This window comes from Desmodus rotundus, chromosome 8 (genome assembly GCF_022682495.2).
Source record: "Desmodus rotundus isolate HL8 chromosome 8, HLdesRot8A.1, whole genome shotgun sequence".
In the NCBI taxonomy this organism is placed as follows: domain Eukaryota; kingdom Metazoa; phylum Chordata; class Mammalia; order Chiroptera; family Phyllostomidae; genus Desmodus; species Desmodus rotundus.
In genome coordinates, this window is record NC_071394.1 from 102,269,779 (window position 1) to 102,283,229 (window position 13,451).

The 13,451-nt window shown below is 48.4% G+C and overlaps 1 protein-coding gene across 1 annotated transcript; it reads right to left on the minus strand.

The window, feature by feature from the left end:
• Positions 1 to 352: 352 nt before the first annotated feature.
• Positions 353 to 2,348, minus strand: SOX14 (SRY-box transcription factor 14). Its single transcript, XM_024566245.3, has one exon. The coding sequence runs from the start codon at positions 1,877 to 1,879 to the stop codon at positions 1,157 to 1,159; it is 723 nt and encodes a 240-aa protein (XP_024422013.1). The 5' UTR covers positions 1,880 to 2,348; the 3' UTR covers positions 353 to 1,156.
• Positions 2,349 to 13,451: the final 11,103 nt, after the last annotated feature.

Genomic DNA, 13,451 nt, shown 5'->3' on the forward strand with positions numbered 1-13,451 from the left:
ACCCAGATCTCGGAGGTCTGGCTCAGCTTTTGTCTGAGCTTATGCACCCCTTGAAGTGGTCTGACCACTTTGTGAAGAACGTTAGGGATGGAGTGACATCCCAGGGAGGGGTACCCTTGTCTAGCTTCTAATGGTGAGAGGCAGATCCAGAGGATATGATTGGGACAAATTATAGACTCTAGTCCCCTTTGCACCTGGCTCCTGAAGACCATCACGCTGGCCAACGCAAGCCAGCTGCCAACTGCCACTGCTAGTGTGGATCTGTGCGCTCTCCGCTTCCCAGCAGTCCAACTCCCAGCCCAGACCTGGCCTCCTGACTCCAGATTTTATGCACATCAAAGGTTACTTTTTGCAATGACAGATTGTCTTTATTCAAAACATCTTTGTTCAACAAATGAACAGAATAAGAAGATAAAATCCATTTCCAAGACATCGTCAAAAACATTTGTGACCATTTAGGATCTTTTTATTCTTTTAATTTTTGTTCACTTTCTACTTCCTGACTTCATAACCCGACATTCTGTCTAAAAGTAAACTTAGGTCGCTAGGAGCACTGCTTTATACAAAGTAAATAACGATGTGGGTTCTTTTTATCTTTAAAAAAGCAAACACTATCATAACATGATTTTAAATAGAAATGTTTCCCTTTCTGTAGTTTTAAACTTTTAAGCCTTTCCCCCATACATGAAGAGCAAATGGCACCTAGTTATGTTGTGTCTGATGGCAAAACACAGAGCTAACTCTTTTCTTCAGGGAGCAAAAGGAAAAAAAATATGCATATTCTAGATATAATACCAGGATCTGAGAGTTCTGGAGTCCAAAGCCCATCAGAGGAGAGAGAAGGGGGCATAAATAAAGCAAACTGCCTGCTTTGCTTGTCCAAAGGTACAGTTGGAGATTTGATTTGGGACAGTTGGGGAAGGGGCAACTGTATAGCGGTCATAATGTTCCCAAGTTTCTGGCACCTGTCTGCGCCTTGGGTCCGGTAGGACGCTCCTACCATCCCCTTGGAAGAGAGAGGCAGAGTCTGGGGTAGGGTAAAGGGCAGCCGGCAGGGATGGCCCCGAGGCGTCCGCAGGCCGCGGCTAGGCGCAGAGGGCGGGATACAAACCCCGATTCCAGGCCGCCCTCCAGGTCTGGCGGGCCGAGCTGGGGGTTACATGGCCGTAGCGTGGGCTGACGAATAAGGGTCTATGCCAGTCTTGGTCATGCCCGGGAAGAGGATGTAGGCGACAGGGGGCTGCAGGGTGGAGGCAGACCAGGCGGTACAGTTACAGGGCACCACGTAGCCCGGGTTGGTGGGGGACGGGTGCGTGTGCGTGTGCTGGCTGGGGCAGCCGAGGCTGCCGAAGGCGCCGTTCTGGTAACCCAGGGTGGACGCGTAGGGCAGCGCGCCGGTGGCCAAGGTGTGGGGCACTTCACCCATCTTCTGGATGGCGCTTGAGCTAAACTGCGCAGGGTCCAGCAGGGAGTAGGGCGCCGAGGCGGGCGGCAAGAAGGCCCGGGCTTTCTCGGGCGCGCTCAGGAGGCCGTCGGAGGCCCCCACGGGCAGGCCGGCCGCCTTGAGCGGGTCCGTGTCGCCCAGGTAGGGCAAGGGGAAGACATACCTGTCCTTCTTGAGCAGGTTCTTGGGCTTGCGCCGCGGCCGATACTTGTAGTCGGGGTGTTCTTTCATGTGCTGCGCTCGGAGCCGCTTGGCTTCGTCGATATACGGCCGCTTCTCTGCCTCCGACAGAAGCTTCCACTCGGCGCCTAGGCGCTTGCTGATTTCTGAGTTGTGCATCTTGGGGTTTTCCTGGGCCATCTTGCGCCTCTGGCCTCGGGACCATACCATGAAGGCGTTCATGGGTCGCTTGATGTGGTCTGAAGGTTTGGACATGGTCCCGGAGGCTAGGCGGGTGGGGGTGGGGAGTGCAGGGGTTCTGCAGGCGAGCTGGACGCGGTTGTCTGTCTGCCTGTCTGTCCGTCCTGAGCCGGGATTCTGCGCTCCCCTCGCCTCCGCACTGCTGAGGGGAAGCCAGAGAGAAGCGCTAACCTCGAAAAGTTCAGCTGATCATGCCAGTCTTCGCACCCAGGCAGGCCCCGGGGGGCGAGTGGGGACGGGAAGGGCGGGGGAGGAGAATGTGGCCGGCCTTGGGGGCTGCCGACACTCGCTGGGGCCCAAATACCGGAGTGGGCTTAAGTGTCCAGGTAATTTGCTGGAGAGGGCAGGAAGCTCCTCCTTCTCCCCCTTTCCACTTTTGCTTTCCCTAGTTCTCTTCTCTCCTGTGTCTACGGCCGTGGCTCCCTCCCCCACTCCCGTGGCTTTCTTGGAGCTGCCTTGCCTAGCGCAGCACCTGGCTGAGAATGCGGGATGGCTGGTGAACTGGAGCCAAAAGCGGCGAAGTTCAAAGGCGAGGTGGGCCGGGACCGCACGCACTCTGACATAAGCGTGGGGCGGTGACTCCCCAACCTCGGCTCCAATCAGCAGCAGAGGAGGCGAGGGGGCGCACAGGCCAACGCGCCTGCCAAGGCAAGGGGGAGCGCGACTGGTGGGGGCGGGGAAAGGTATGAGAGAGAGACGGAGATCCGGAGAAGGGAGCGGCCAGCCCAAGATTTGGGACTTGGACTCCGTGTTGTTTCTGGCACTGTCAACAAATAAAACTCTTTGTGTCTGTTGTCTTTCCCGGTTTACAAAGGAGAATTAAGGCTTGGAATACAAAGACCCGGGAAAGGGGTAGCGAAGGGAGTGAGCAGAGGACGCAGGTTGATAAATAGGGCAGCCTCGTCGCGAAATGCCAGGACAGCACTTTATCCCCTCCCCGGCCCTTGGCAAAGATCTTTGGAAGAAAAAAAGAATCTATCAAACTGAAGTTAAAAAGAAAAATAAACTTTCGCACCATACCTTCGGCAGTTCTTGGGCTGCGGTCTCACGGGACGTCCCTGCGGCGCCGCCTCCACCCCTACCCCCGGGCGTGGCGCGCTGGCCAAGCGCTGGGCCCCGGGATAGCTCCGCGGTGCCTTTCCAGACGATGCCTGAAAGCCTCGAGCCCCGCAGTGCAGGGGTTGCACCCCGGGTTGGTGAGCATGGACGAGCACTGCGATCTGCTCTTCACTGTCTTGGAGGGGGCGGGAATGGGATTTCCATCACTATTCCTATTTATGTTATTATTATTTAGTGTTTTTAAACCTCCAACTTTCCCTCCACATCTCCCAACACAGGAAAGACAGCCTGGAGGCCAGCAGGTGCATCGCAGGGCGTGGGGCTTCCCCGTTGCCCCTTGCGCAGCGGCCTTAGAGCGGAGACTCAGTCTGTATCCGCACCCAGGGCCGGTTTGTCCCTCGGTGCCGCTTCCCACCCAGAGAGAAAGCGAGACTCATTTCTTGCGTCAGATGAGCATTTTCGGGTAAAAAGGACGAAATAACCCGCAGAGCAGACCTGTACGCCTGTTTCCTTTGAATAATTGCCTGCCCGATGTGAAATGCCCTTGGGGGAAATATTTATTAAATGGAAACCATTGTCCCGGGTCCTGCAGGACCTGCGTGTGTTCCAGGCTTATTGGCTTTTGCACCAGCCTCTCTCGGGAAGACCGACCAGAAACGAGCACCGCTCCGCGCGTTCGGAGGGGTTGGGAGTGGGGGAGAACCAGGCAGAGAACAAGGAGGCAGGGAGAGAGTGTCTTTCTTTAGAATATAGTGTGTCGAGTTTGAGGGGAAGACTTTGCTTCTCCTTCCTATGATTAGAAAGACGTGTGGCATTTCTCACCCTTAGCGCGCTCTTCAACGAGGCATACGCTATGCCCATTTTACAGATTAGGAAACTAAGGTTGAGAAAGGCTAAGTAATTTGCAAAAAGTGACTCCCGAGGGAAGTGGTGACCCGGGGTGTACAGGAATTGAAAACTCTAATTTTTTTTCTATTTTACACGGTCCCACTTCGGATTTCCTGGTGCTGCAGCTAAATGTGGAACTCTCAACGAGATTATTGGAGCCATCGAAACCAGCCACGGAGATAAACCGCCCTGGAAGGCTAATTGTCCTGCCTGTTCTTGATTCACTTAGCCTCTGATCGGACCGTGGCCTCCTTGAGCGTACTCCTACACCTCGCGCCAAAGGCTCCACCACCGCCTGGGCTCGCGAGCAGGTGAGCGGTCTTTGCCTTGCTCTCAGCTCGAGCCCTGGCCTCCATCCTGCCCTCTACCCCTGTTTTCTCTGCAAGTTTCATCTAGCTTGGGGTACTAGAAAGTGGAAGCACTTTTCAGCCCAGTCCCGGGAGGATTTCCAAGACTCGCGGTGGAATTAGCCTGCAGACTAAGCCCAGCTCTCAGAGCCTGCATCAAAGGTCCGGGGGTCAGGCGATTCGAGTTCCAACAGGAGATCTAGATAGTGTTGGGAAGGAAAGACAGAAATGCTCTTATCTGCAGAAAGGTCGAGCATCCGGCGGGTCGGCCAAACTCTCACACCGGACCCCTCAGGGGACACTAAAGCCACACACAGAAGTTTGGGTTAATGCAAACCAACCTCTTGGAAACCGCTCAAACAGGGGATCTGGCACAGGGTCATAGACCCTTTCTTTCTGTCCAGCTTCCAGGCCAACTCGTTCGGCTTGCCCTGAGGCAGCTCGGGCAGATCCTCCTTCACTTTCTGAATTCTTCCTCCTCCTCCTGCTGCCGGGGCTTCTCTCTAAACATCTCTCGATCCTCCCTAGTTCTCATTTCAAGACTCTGGAGCAGATTAGTACCAAAGGCTTGAAATTGTGGGGTAGCAGTTATTGCGCGGGGCATCACCTGACTTGCCAGGGTTCCCGAGCCCCAGGGTGCCTGCCTCAGGATGCATTGACCCTGGCGGGCACCATTCCCCTCCTCTTCTTGGCCTTGGGACTTGAACTCAGCGCTGCGAGGGAACTCTGGGCGGGGCCGGGCCTTGCTCTGTAGCGTCTCCTAAACGGTCAGCGCAGCCGCATACACCCCTTACATAGTGCTGGTTGGCTGTGGGTTTATTCAGGACTCTGTAGAATTCCCGAGATCCGGAGGCCTGACCTGGTGCTGTCTTCAGCTCACGCCTCTACCTCTTTTGCGCTGCATGTCTCTCTGAGCTCTGTCTCCCCGCCAGGCCTAGGCAAGGAGGCGGAAATCCTGGAGAGGAGGCCCCTGGAGAGAAGCCCCAGCTTTGGTCACCGCTGGAACAAGCCTTAGGACAGAGGTCGTGTACACGCGCCGCTTACTTTATCACAGCTGGAGGCTGGGGCTTTTGGCCACCGGGCCACTCTCCAGAGCTGAGACATCCCTGAGTCATGGCCTTTTCGCCTCTGCGTTAGCCTAGAGCGTGGGCGGATAGCCTCAGTACGCATCTTGGCGCATAGCAGTCACTCAGGACTTGCTATGTGCTCGCTTACGCCTAATATCTGGACCCCTGAGCTACAGGGATTCTGACTGCGAATCCACGCGGTTCCTGCAGAAGTGAAAGAGAGGTCGCCACCCTATCTACTTCTCGCAACACCCACTCTGCCCAGTGCCCGTGTAAGATCCAAGATGCATGTTCTTCTGTCTCTGGGCCCTTGTAGGGAGACTTTCCCCTTCTCCTTCCGCCCAACTCCTGTGCGTACCTCAGGTGTCTTTAAAGGCTTCACCTCCTCTGTGGAGTCTTCTCTGATTTCCGGGCTGGACTAAGACACCTTCTATGTTCTCACTCACACACCCTCTCCTTTTCCTGTCCTCTTTCTCAGCCTGTTGTGCAGCCCTGTCGCAGTCCGTCAGACTTCGAGCTCCTCGAAGGTGGTGGCTGTGTGTTACTCATCTTTGAGTGCGCACAACTGTGAGCGCAGGGAAGATGCTCGGTAGTTTCCTTCCACTCAGGCTTAAACTTTTCCTACCCGGAGAGGACCCCAGACGCAGCCTGGTAAAGCCAAGCGCAGAAGTCTTCCGGCTCCCGGGCCTGTACCCACCTGCCTGGCCTCAACGCTCTGCCCTCTTCCCAGCCACCACCTGCTCCTTTCTAGTGGGCAGGCTCTGCTCCCAGGCCTCCAGGAGTGAGCGACAGCTGAGCAAGTAGAGGATGGTGCGCAGACCAAGGCTTGGAGAGCGGGGCTGGGGGTTGGGGTTGGAGGAGAGGGGACCTTCCCACGTGGGTTGCTCTCAATGGTTTTTCAGAAGAGACCAAGAGAGTTGCCTGCGTCTTGAAGGGCCGAGGTGTTGGGTGCCAGGCCCGCTGGCTCACTGCCGCCCCTCCGGGGTTCTGGAGGTCCTGAGGGAAGTTCCAGGTGCCGGTTTGGGGGAGTCCACTCGCGCAAATCCTGGTTTCAGCTCTCCGCTGGGAGTGTGAGCTGGAGGCACACTGATGTTCAGCTACAGGAGCGTTAATCCCGCCCACCTTTGAACGTTTACAATAATCCAGAAGACAACATCGAGTGATAGAATGCCCTTGGGAAATAACGCACTTGGTTAAATTGTAAACTTTTCATTTTCTTATTAGCGAGAATATTTTAATATTTAGCTACCCTACTGTTTTTCTTTTTCCCTGTTTTTTGTCTATTTTCAAAATTAGAGACCTCACGTATCCCTTCTCTTTTTAAGAGTGTCCAAAAGGATTCAGAGCTCTGTTCCTTTTAAGATATTTCCTGGCAAATGTTTGAGGGTCTTCCCTCCAGAACCCAGCCCAAACCACTATGAGAGTTTTGAAATTTTGTAAAACTCCACAGGACCCTCGCACAGATCACACAGGAGGGTGTGGCTTCCAGCAAGAAACAATGAAAAACAGAACAAACTCTGGTCCCAGGACAAACGCCTGGAGACCCTGCAGCAGAGTGCGTTTGTCTACTCAGAGCTAGCAGAGCTCTTGGCTCGGCTGAAGGACACTTCTGTCTCAACACCAGGAGCACGCCCATGTAAGGAGACTTTTCAATACTTAACTTGAGTAGCTGGAGTCTCTTCGTAGCAGAGATCACGTGATCACCGACGTGGTAAAAGTTAATGGATGATTGCATAACATTACACACATCTCCCAGAAAATAGAAAGGATGAAGCAGGGGCAAGGCTTTGAAAACTTCATGTTTATTCACCAATTAGAAAGGCTATATGTTGAGCACCTACTATGTGCCAGAGTGGGTGCTGGCATACAGCAATGAACAAAACCTGCAAAGGTCCTTCTTCCTTGGCGCTTACAGCCTAATGGAAGGACAGACGCAAACAAACAAACAAATTTCTGTGATCACTCCTGGCTCGACCACCAAGTAGCTGCATCAGTTCAGGTATTTAACTTGTCTGTGTATTGGTTTCCTTGTCTGCAATGGGCATAATGGATTATTATCAGGACTAAATGAGTTACCATGAAGCAAGCCCTTAGAATAGTGCTTGAATGTGAAAGTGCTCAATGAATGGTCAGGTTATATTACGCTCTCGTTCAATACATAAGGAGTTAATTTCTGATAGTGATAAGCAGTCAACAGTGAGGCAGGATGAGACAGGGGCTGAGGTAAGCAGTGTGTTTACTTTGTATTGGGTGGTCAGGGATCTGAATCCAGCAAAAAGCCAGCCTTAATGGAGGAAGGGTAGGGGGGTAAAACAGGAGAAGCAGGATATGTCACCACCTGGAGAAGAGGCTGAGGGGACCCTCAGTGGCTGAAACCTGGCCATGACCTTGGGGAGAGTAAAAGGAAAAAGTTGGGTGAGTTTGGAAAGGCTCAGATTACTCAGTCTTGTAGAGTTCATTGGTTTGTTTTATTAATGTGCACTGGAAAGTCAGTGGAATGAGACACACCAAAATTATTTAACAATAATCCAGCAACCATGCAGCAATACATATATGTGTGTGTGTATACATACACACACATATTAGTTTTCAGACACTTTACTTGTGGAGGACTCTCTCCTCCAGTTATGGGCAAGAAACTTCATAAATGAACAGATTTTTATTGGCTCTAGGGTCAGCTATTGAATGCTTTGGGTTCATCTCACTCCTTTACCTCCAGGAAGCTGAGGAGTAAAAGAAGAGATAGTCATGCATAGCTGTTCATGATTCTGAAGACATGTCCACTAATATTCAGTAGATATTAGCAGCCCAATGCATCCCTGACTTATTCTTCCCACTTCCCACCAAGTGGAGTTCTCCTACTTCCCTGTGAAGGGGCCCAGGCCTCTAAGTTGGCCCTATCTGGAAAAACTGAGTCCACATATAGCTATTTTGAATATCTCCACTTTAGAAATATAGGATTTGTTTATGAGCAAATGAGGTTTCTTAGGCTTAAAAAAATCTCAGCGGTTATAAGAACAGGAAAGACATATTTTGTTTCTAAGAATAAAAGCCAAAAGAATGTCAACATCGTATGCCTCTGCCTTGGGTTTTATTGTGTTCAGATTTTCCACATATATTAGGGCTCTCCCACCCCCATTCTTCTAATGTAAGAATCCTTGGTCAGCTTTTATCATAAATAATACCCTTTAAGGCTCTGTGTTTGCTAATGCAATCGGCCAAGTTATTGGAGCATACATTCTCTTGCCAATTTTATCACAAATTATGCACTGCAGAGGATAAGACCAAACTCTGGCAAGAAGCCCCAATCAAGGATCAGAATAACACTTCTTTTTTTTTGTGGCACCTGCCTCTGCCCGCAACTTACATAGCAAGAAATATTAGGGCACTCAGCAGTTGCAAAAGGTGCTTCATTAAATGCTTATTTTCATCTACCTGGCGTTTCTTTAGAGCATCATTTTTGCAAATTGGGAAGCCCAACAACCCTTGACATTTTATTTAACATGAAAGTCAGTGGAATATTTGTTGAATGAGTTGGTAGTTAAGTAGAAAGAGCTATAAAAGTAGAATTCAAGACCTAGGGCTTCTAATTACTGTGAGACCTTGGGCAAATTATGTGACTTATTATGGCCCCCAGTGTAACAACCTACCGCAAACCTTAGTGACTTAAAATGACAAACTTTTATTATCTCGTATGGCTTCTCAGGATCAAGAATTCAGGAGGAGCTGTACTGGTTGGTCCTGACTCAGGGACTCTTACGAGAAGGTAATCAAGATGTTGTCAGAGTCGCAGTCATCTGCAGGCTTGAATGAGCGCAAGGATCTGCTTCCACACTCACTCATGCAGCTGTTGGCAAGAAGCCTTTAGTTTCTCACCACAGGGGCCTTTCCCTGAAGGCTGCTCACAATATGGTAGCTTGGTTCCCTTTGTGCAAAAGATCTGAGAGGGACTCAGACAGAAGGCCGGTACAATGTGGGAGGAGACTAAGCAAAAGTGAGAATACAGGAAGGAGGGATCATTGGCGGCAGTACGGGGGTCTTTCTACCATAGGCTCCAACTGGATAACAGAGGGGATGAGCTTTGTGGGCAGTAAAACTTCATCACTCTACATTATCCTCACTGATGCCGTTACTCCCAGACACAAGCACAGCTGGCTGACTATTGGCAGACTTGTGCAAAGAACCCCATTTTGTCCTAATTTCTACCACTTCCCTCTGCTAGCACACATTTGGCCCTGTTGGGGCTGGATCTTGACTTTCTCAGTGTCTTTAACACCATCCTGTCCCTCACCATTCTCATCCCCCAACTGTATCCTATTAACTTCTGTCAGTTGAGTCCCAGCCAGGTGCTCACTGATTATTAGGGTGCCAAAAAAGGACTCGAGAAGCTGGGTTTAAAAAGAGGAGCACTACTGAAGACCCAGGTCAGTGTGACCACAAGGGGAAGTTACAGACACTGTTGCCAGTACCATGGGGCGGGGGGCCCCTTGCAGCTCCTCTGAAATGACATCACCTCACCCTCTGTCTGCTCTTTTAGCTAGTCCTGATATCTACAGTTATATACAATGTGATAATGGGGAAAGAACAAACTCTTCAATAAGTATTGCTGAGAAAATTGGATGTCCACATGAAAAAGAACAAAACTCAACCACTATCTTGTGTCATACACAAAAATTAACTCAAAGTGGATTTCAGACTTGAATGTAAGATCTGAAAGCAGAAAACTCTCAGAAGAAAACATAGATGATGAACTCCCTTCCATAGGTCTTGCTGATGATTTTTTGAATCTGACAGCAAAAGCAAAAGCAATAAAAGCAAAAATGAATAAATGGGACAACATTATACTAAAAAGCTTCTGTACAGCGAAAGAAACCATCAACAAAATGAAAATCCACTGAATGGGAGGAAATATTTGCAAACCATGTATCTGATAAGGGACTGATAACAACGGGGGACCCCCACAACCTGGAATTTATTTATAAAAATTGTGCATTTATTCTTACATGCTTAAACTTCAGTCACCTTCAAAGTACTCTCCATTTGATGATTCATGACATTTTTGACTGCTCAAAACAGTTTTTTAAAATATATTTTATTGGTTATGCTATTACAGTTGTCCCAATTTTTCCCCCTTTGCCCCCTCCACCTGGTATCCTCCATTCCTTCTGCCAATCCCCACACCATTGTTCATGTCCATGGATCATGCATATAAGTCCTTCGGCTTCTCCATTTCCTATACTGTTGTTAACATCTCCCTGTCTGTTCTGTATCTACCTATTTGACCTTCTTAATCTCTACACTTTTCCCCTGTTCTCCACCATTCTCTCCCTCCCCCTCCCAACTTATAACCCTCTAAATGATCTCCATATCTATAATTCTGTTTCTGTTCTGCTTGTTCACTTAGTTTATTTTTAGATTCAATTGTTGATAGTTGTGAATTTATTGCCATTTTAATGTTCATAGTTTTGATCATCTTTGTTTTCTTAAATAAGTCCCATTAACATTACATATGATAATGGCTTGGTGATGATGAACTCCTTTAGCTTTACCTTGTCTGGGAAACACTTTATCTGCCCTTCCATCCTAAGTGATAACTTTGCTGGATAGAGTAATCTAGGTTGTAGGCCCTTGCTTTCATCACTTTGAATACTTGCCAGTCCCTTCTTGCTTGCAAAGTTTCTTTTGAGAAATCAGCTGACAGTCTTATGGGAACTCCTTTGTAGGTAACTATATGCTTTTCTCTTGCTGATTTTAAGATTCTTTCTTTTTATCTTTAATCTTTGGCATTTTAAAGTTATTTTTTTAAAGATTTATGTATTTATTCATTTCCAGAAACAGGGGAAGGGAGGGAGAAAGAGAGGGAGAGAAACATCAATATGTGGTTGCCTCTCACACGCCCCTACTGGGGACCTGACCCACAACCTAGGCTGTGCCCTGACTGGGAATTGAACCGGTGACCCTTTGGTTTACAGGCCGGCACTCAGTCGGCTGAGCCACACCAGCCAGGGCTAATATTTGGCATTTTAATTATGATGTGTCTTGGTGTGGTCCTGTTTGTGTCCATCTTGTTTGGGACTCTGCTCCCTGGACTTGTATGTCAATTTCCTTCACCAAATTAGGGAAGTTTTCTTTCATTATTTTTTCAAGTAAGTTTTTAATCTCTTGCCCCTTCTCTTCTCCTTCCAGCACCCCTAGGATTCGAATGTTGGTATGTTTGAAGTTGTTGCAGAGGCTTCTTTGCCTATGTTTGTTTTATTGGATCCTTTTTTCTTCTTGCTATTCTGATTGAATGTTTTTTTTCTTCCTTATGTTCCAAATCATTGATTTGATTCTCAGCTTAGTCCACCTCACTATTGTTTCCCTGTAAATTTTTCTTTATTTTACTTAGCGTAAACTTCATTTCTGCTTGGGTCTTTTTTATGTTGTTGAGGTGCCTAATGAGTTCCTTGAGTATTCTAATAACCAGTGTTTTGAACTCTGCATCTGTAGATTGCTATCTCCATTTTGTTTTGTTGTTTTTCTGGAGTGTTGTTCTTGCATTTGAGCCATATTTTGTGTCTGCTCATTTTGGCAGCCTCCCTGTATTTGTTTCCATATATTAGGTAGAGCTGCTTTGACTTCTTTACTTAGTAGTGTGGCCTATTGTAGAAAAGCACACCTGTAAGTTGGTTGGGGCAGGGCATTAGGTAATTGTCAGGGAAGGGCAACTCACCAGAACCAGGTTGATGGAGTCTCCAATATGGTGTCACTGCTCTGTGGTTCTGTGTGGGGGACGACTCAGAAAGGGGACAATGCCACTGCCTTGCCTCTGGAATTCTGTGTGGGAGGATGCTGTCCTCCAGCACTCTCCCTGATGCCAGACACTTCAGTTTCTCCCTATATGCCACTGGTGCCCTTTCAGCTGCTGCCCCGATGCTGGAGCAAAGAGAGGAAGTAAGTCCTAAGGTGTGGGCCTTTTAAGAGGAGATGCCTGAAAATCTAGCAGTTTTTCTGCTGCCCCAATCCCTATTGGTTTTTACAGAGAGAAGCTATGGGGACTTATCTTCCTGGCACTGGAACTGTGAGCTGGGTGGTCTGGTATGGAGCTGTGATCCCTCACTCCCAAGGTATCCCTCCCAATTTTTACCTACCACACATGGGTGTGGTACTGCCCTTCTGCATCACTACTTCTCCACGTCTCCATGCATCTCTGTGCACCTCTGCCCCTCCTACCCATCTGGATGAATGTGACTTCTCTTTAATTCCTTGATTGTCAGGCTTCCATACAGCTCGATTTTCTGATGATTCCGGGTGATAGTCATTTTGTAGTTTAGTTGTAATTTTTGCAATTTTTGCTGTGGTTGTGCAAGGTGGTGAGCCGAGTTTACCTATGCCTCCATTTTGACTGGAAGTCCCAGTACCTCAAAACAGTTTTTGAAGTTGTTGATTTTGATGCCTTTTCATGCTTCTGTCATTTTTTTGTTTCACCTTTCCACATCACTAAAATGTTTCCCTTTGAGTACTTTTTTCAGCTGGGGAAAGAAAAAATGTTGCTTGGGATGAGATTGGGTGAATAGGTAGTGTGGGGCACGGGGGTCATGCCATTTTTGGTCAAAAACTGCTGAACACTGAGTGCTGTGTGGGCACATGGGCTCATAAATCTCCCACCATGAAATGGGCAAACATGTTGACAGAACCTTCAAAAAAATTCACAGCCTCTCACAACAATACCAGCTGGTACACTGATACAGATGGGTTCCTAGAACACTCATCTAGTGGTGGGAACCTGTATTACAAGGGACTCACCCTCCAGAAGATAATTCCGGATTCTTTGGGGTCCCCTCCACCATATATAAAGAACTCATACAACTTAATAGCAAAAAAACCCCAAACAATCTGATTAAAAAACAGGCAGAAGATCTGAATAGACATTTTTCCTAAGAAGATATACAAAAGGCCAACAGTACATGAAAAGACGCTCAACATCATTATCAGGGAAATGCAAATTAAACCACAGTGAAATATTGTCTCATACCTATAGGAGTGGCTATTACAAAAAACATAAGAAATAAGTGTTGGCAGGATGTGGAGAAAAGGGCAGCCTTTATACTGTTGGTGGGAATATAAATTGGTGCAACACTATGGAAAATACAAGAAAATTCAAAATAGAACTACCATATAACCCAGCAACTCTACTTCCGGGTATTTATCCAAAGAAAATGAAAACACTAACTTGAAATGATATAT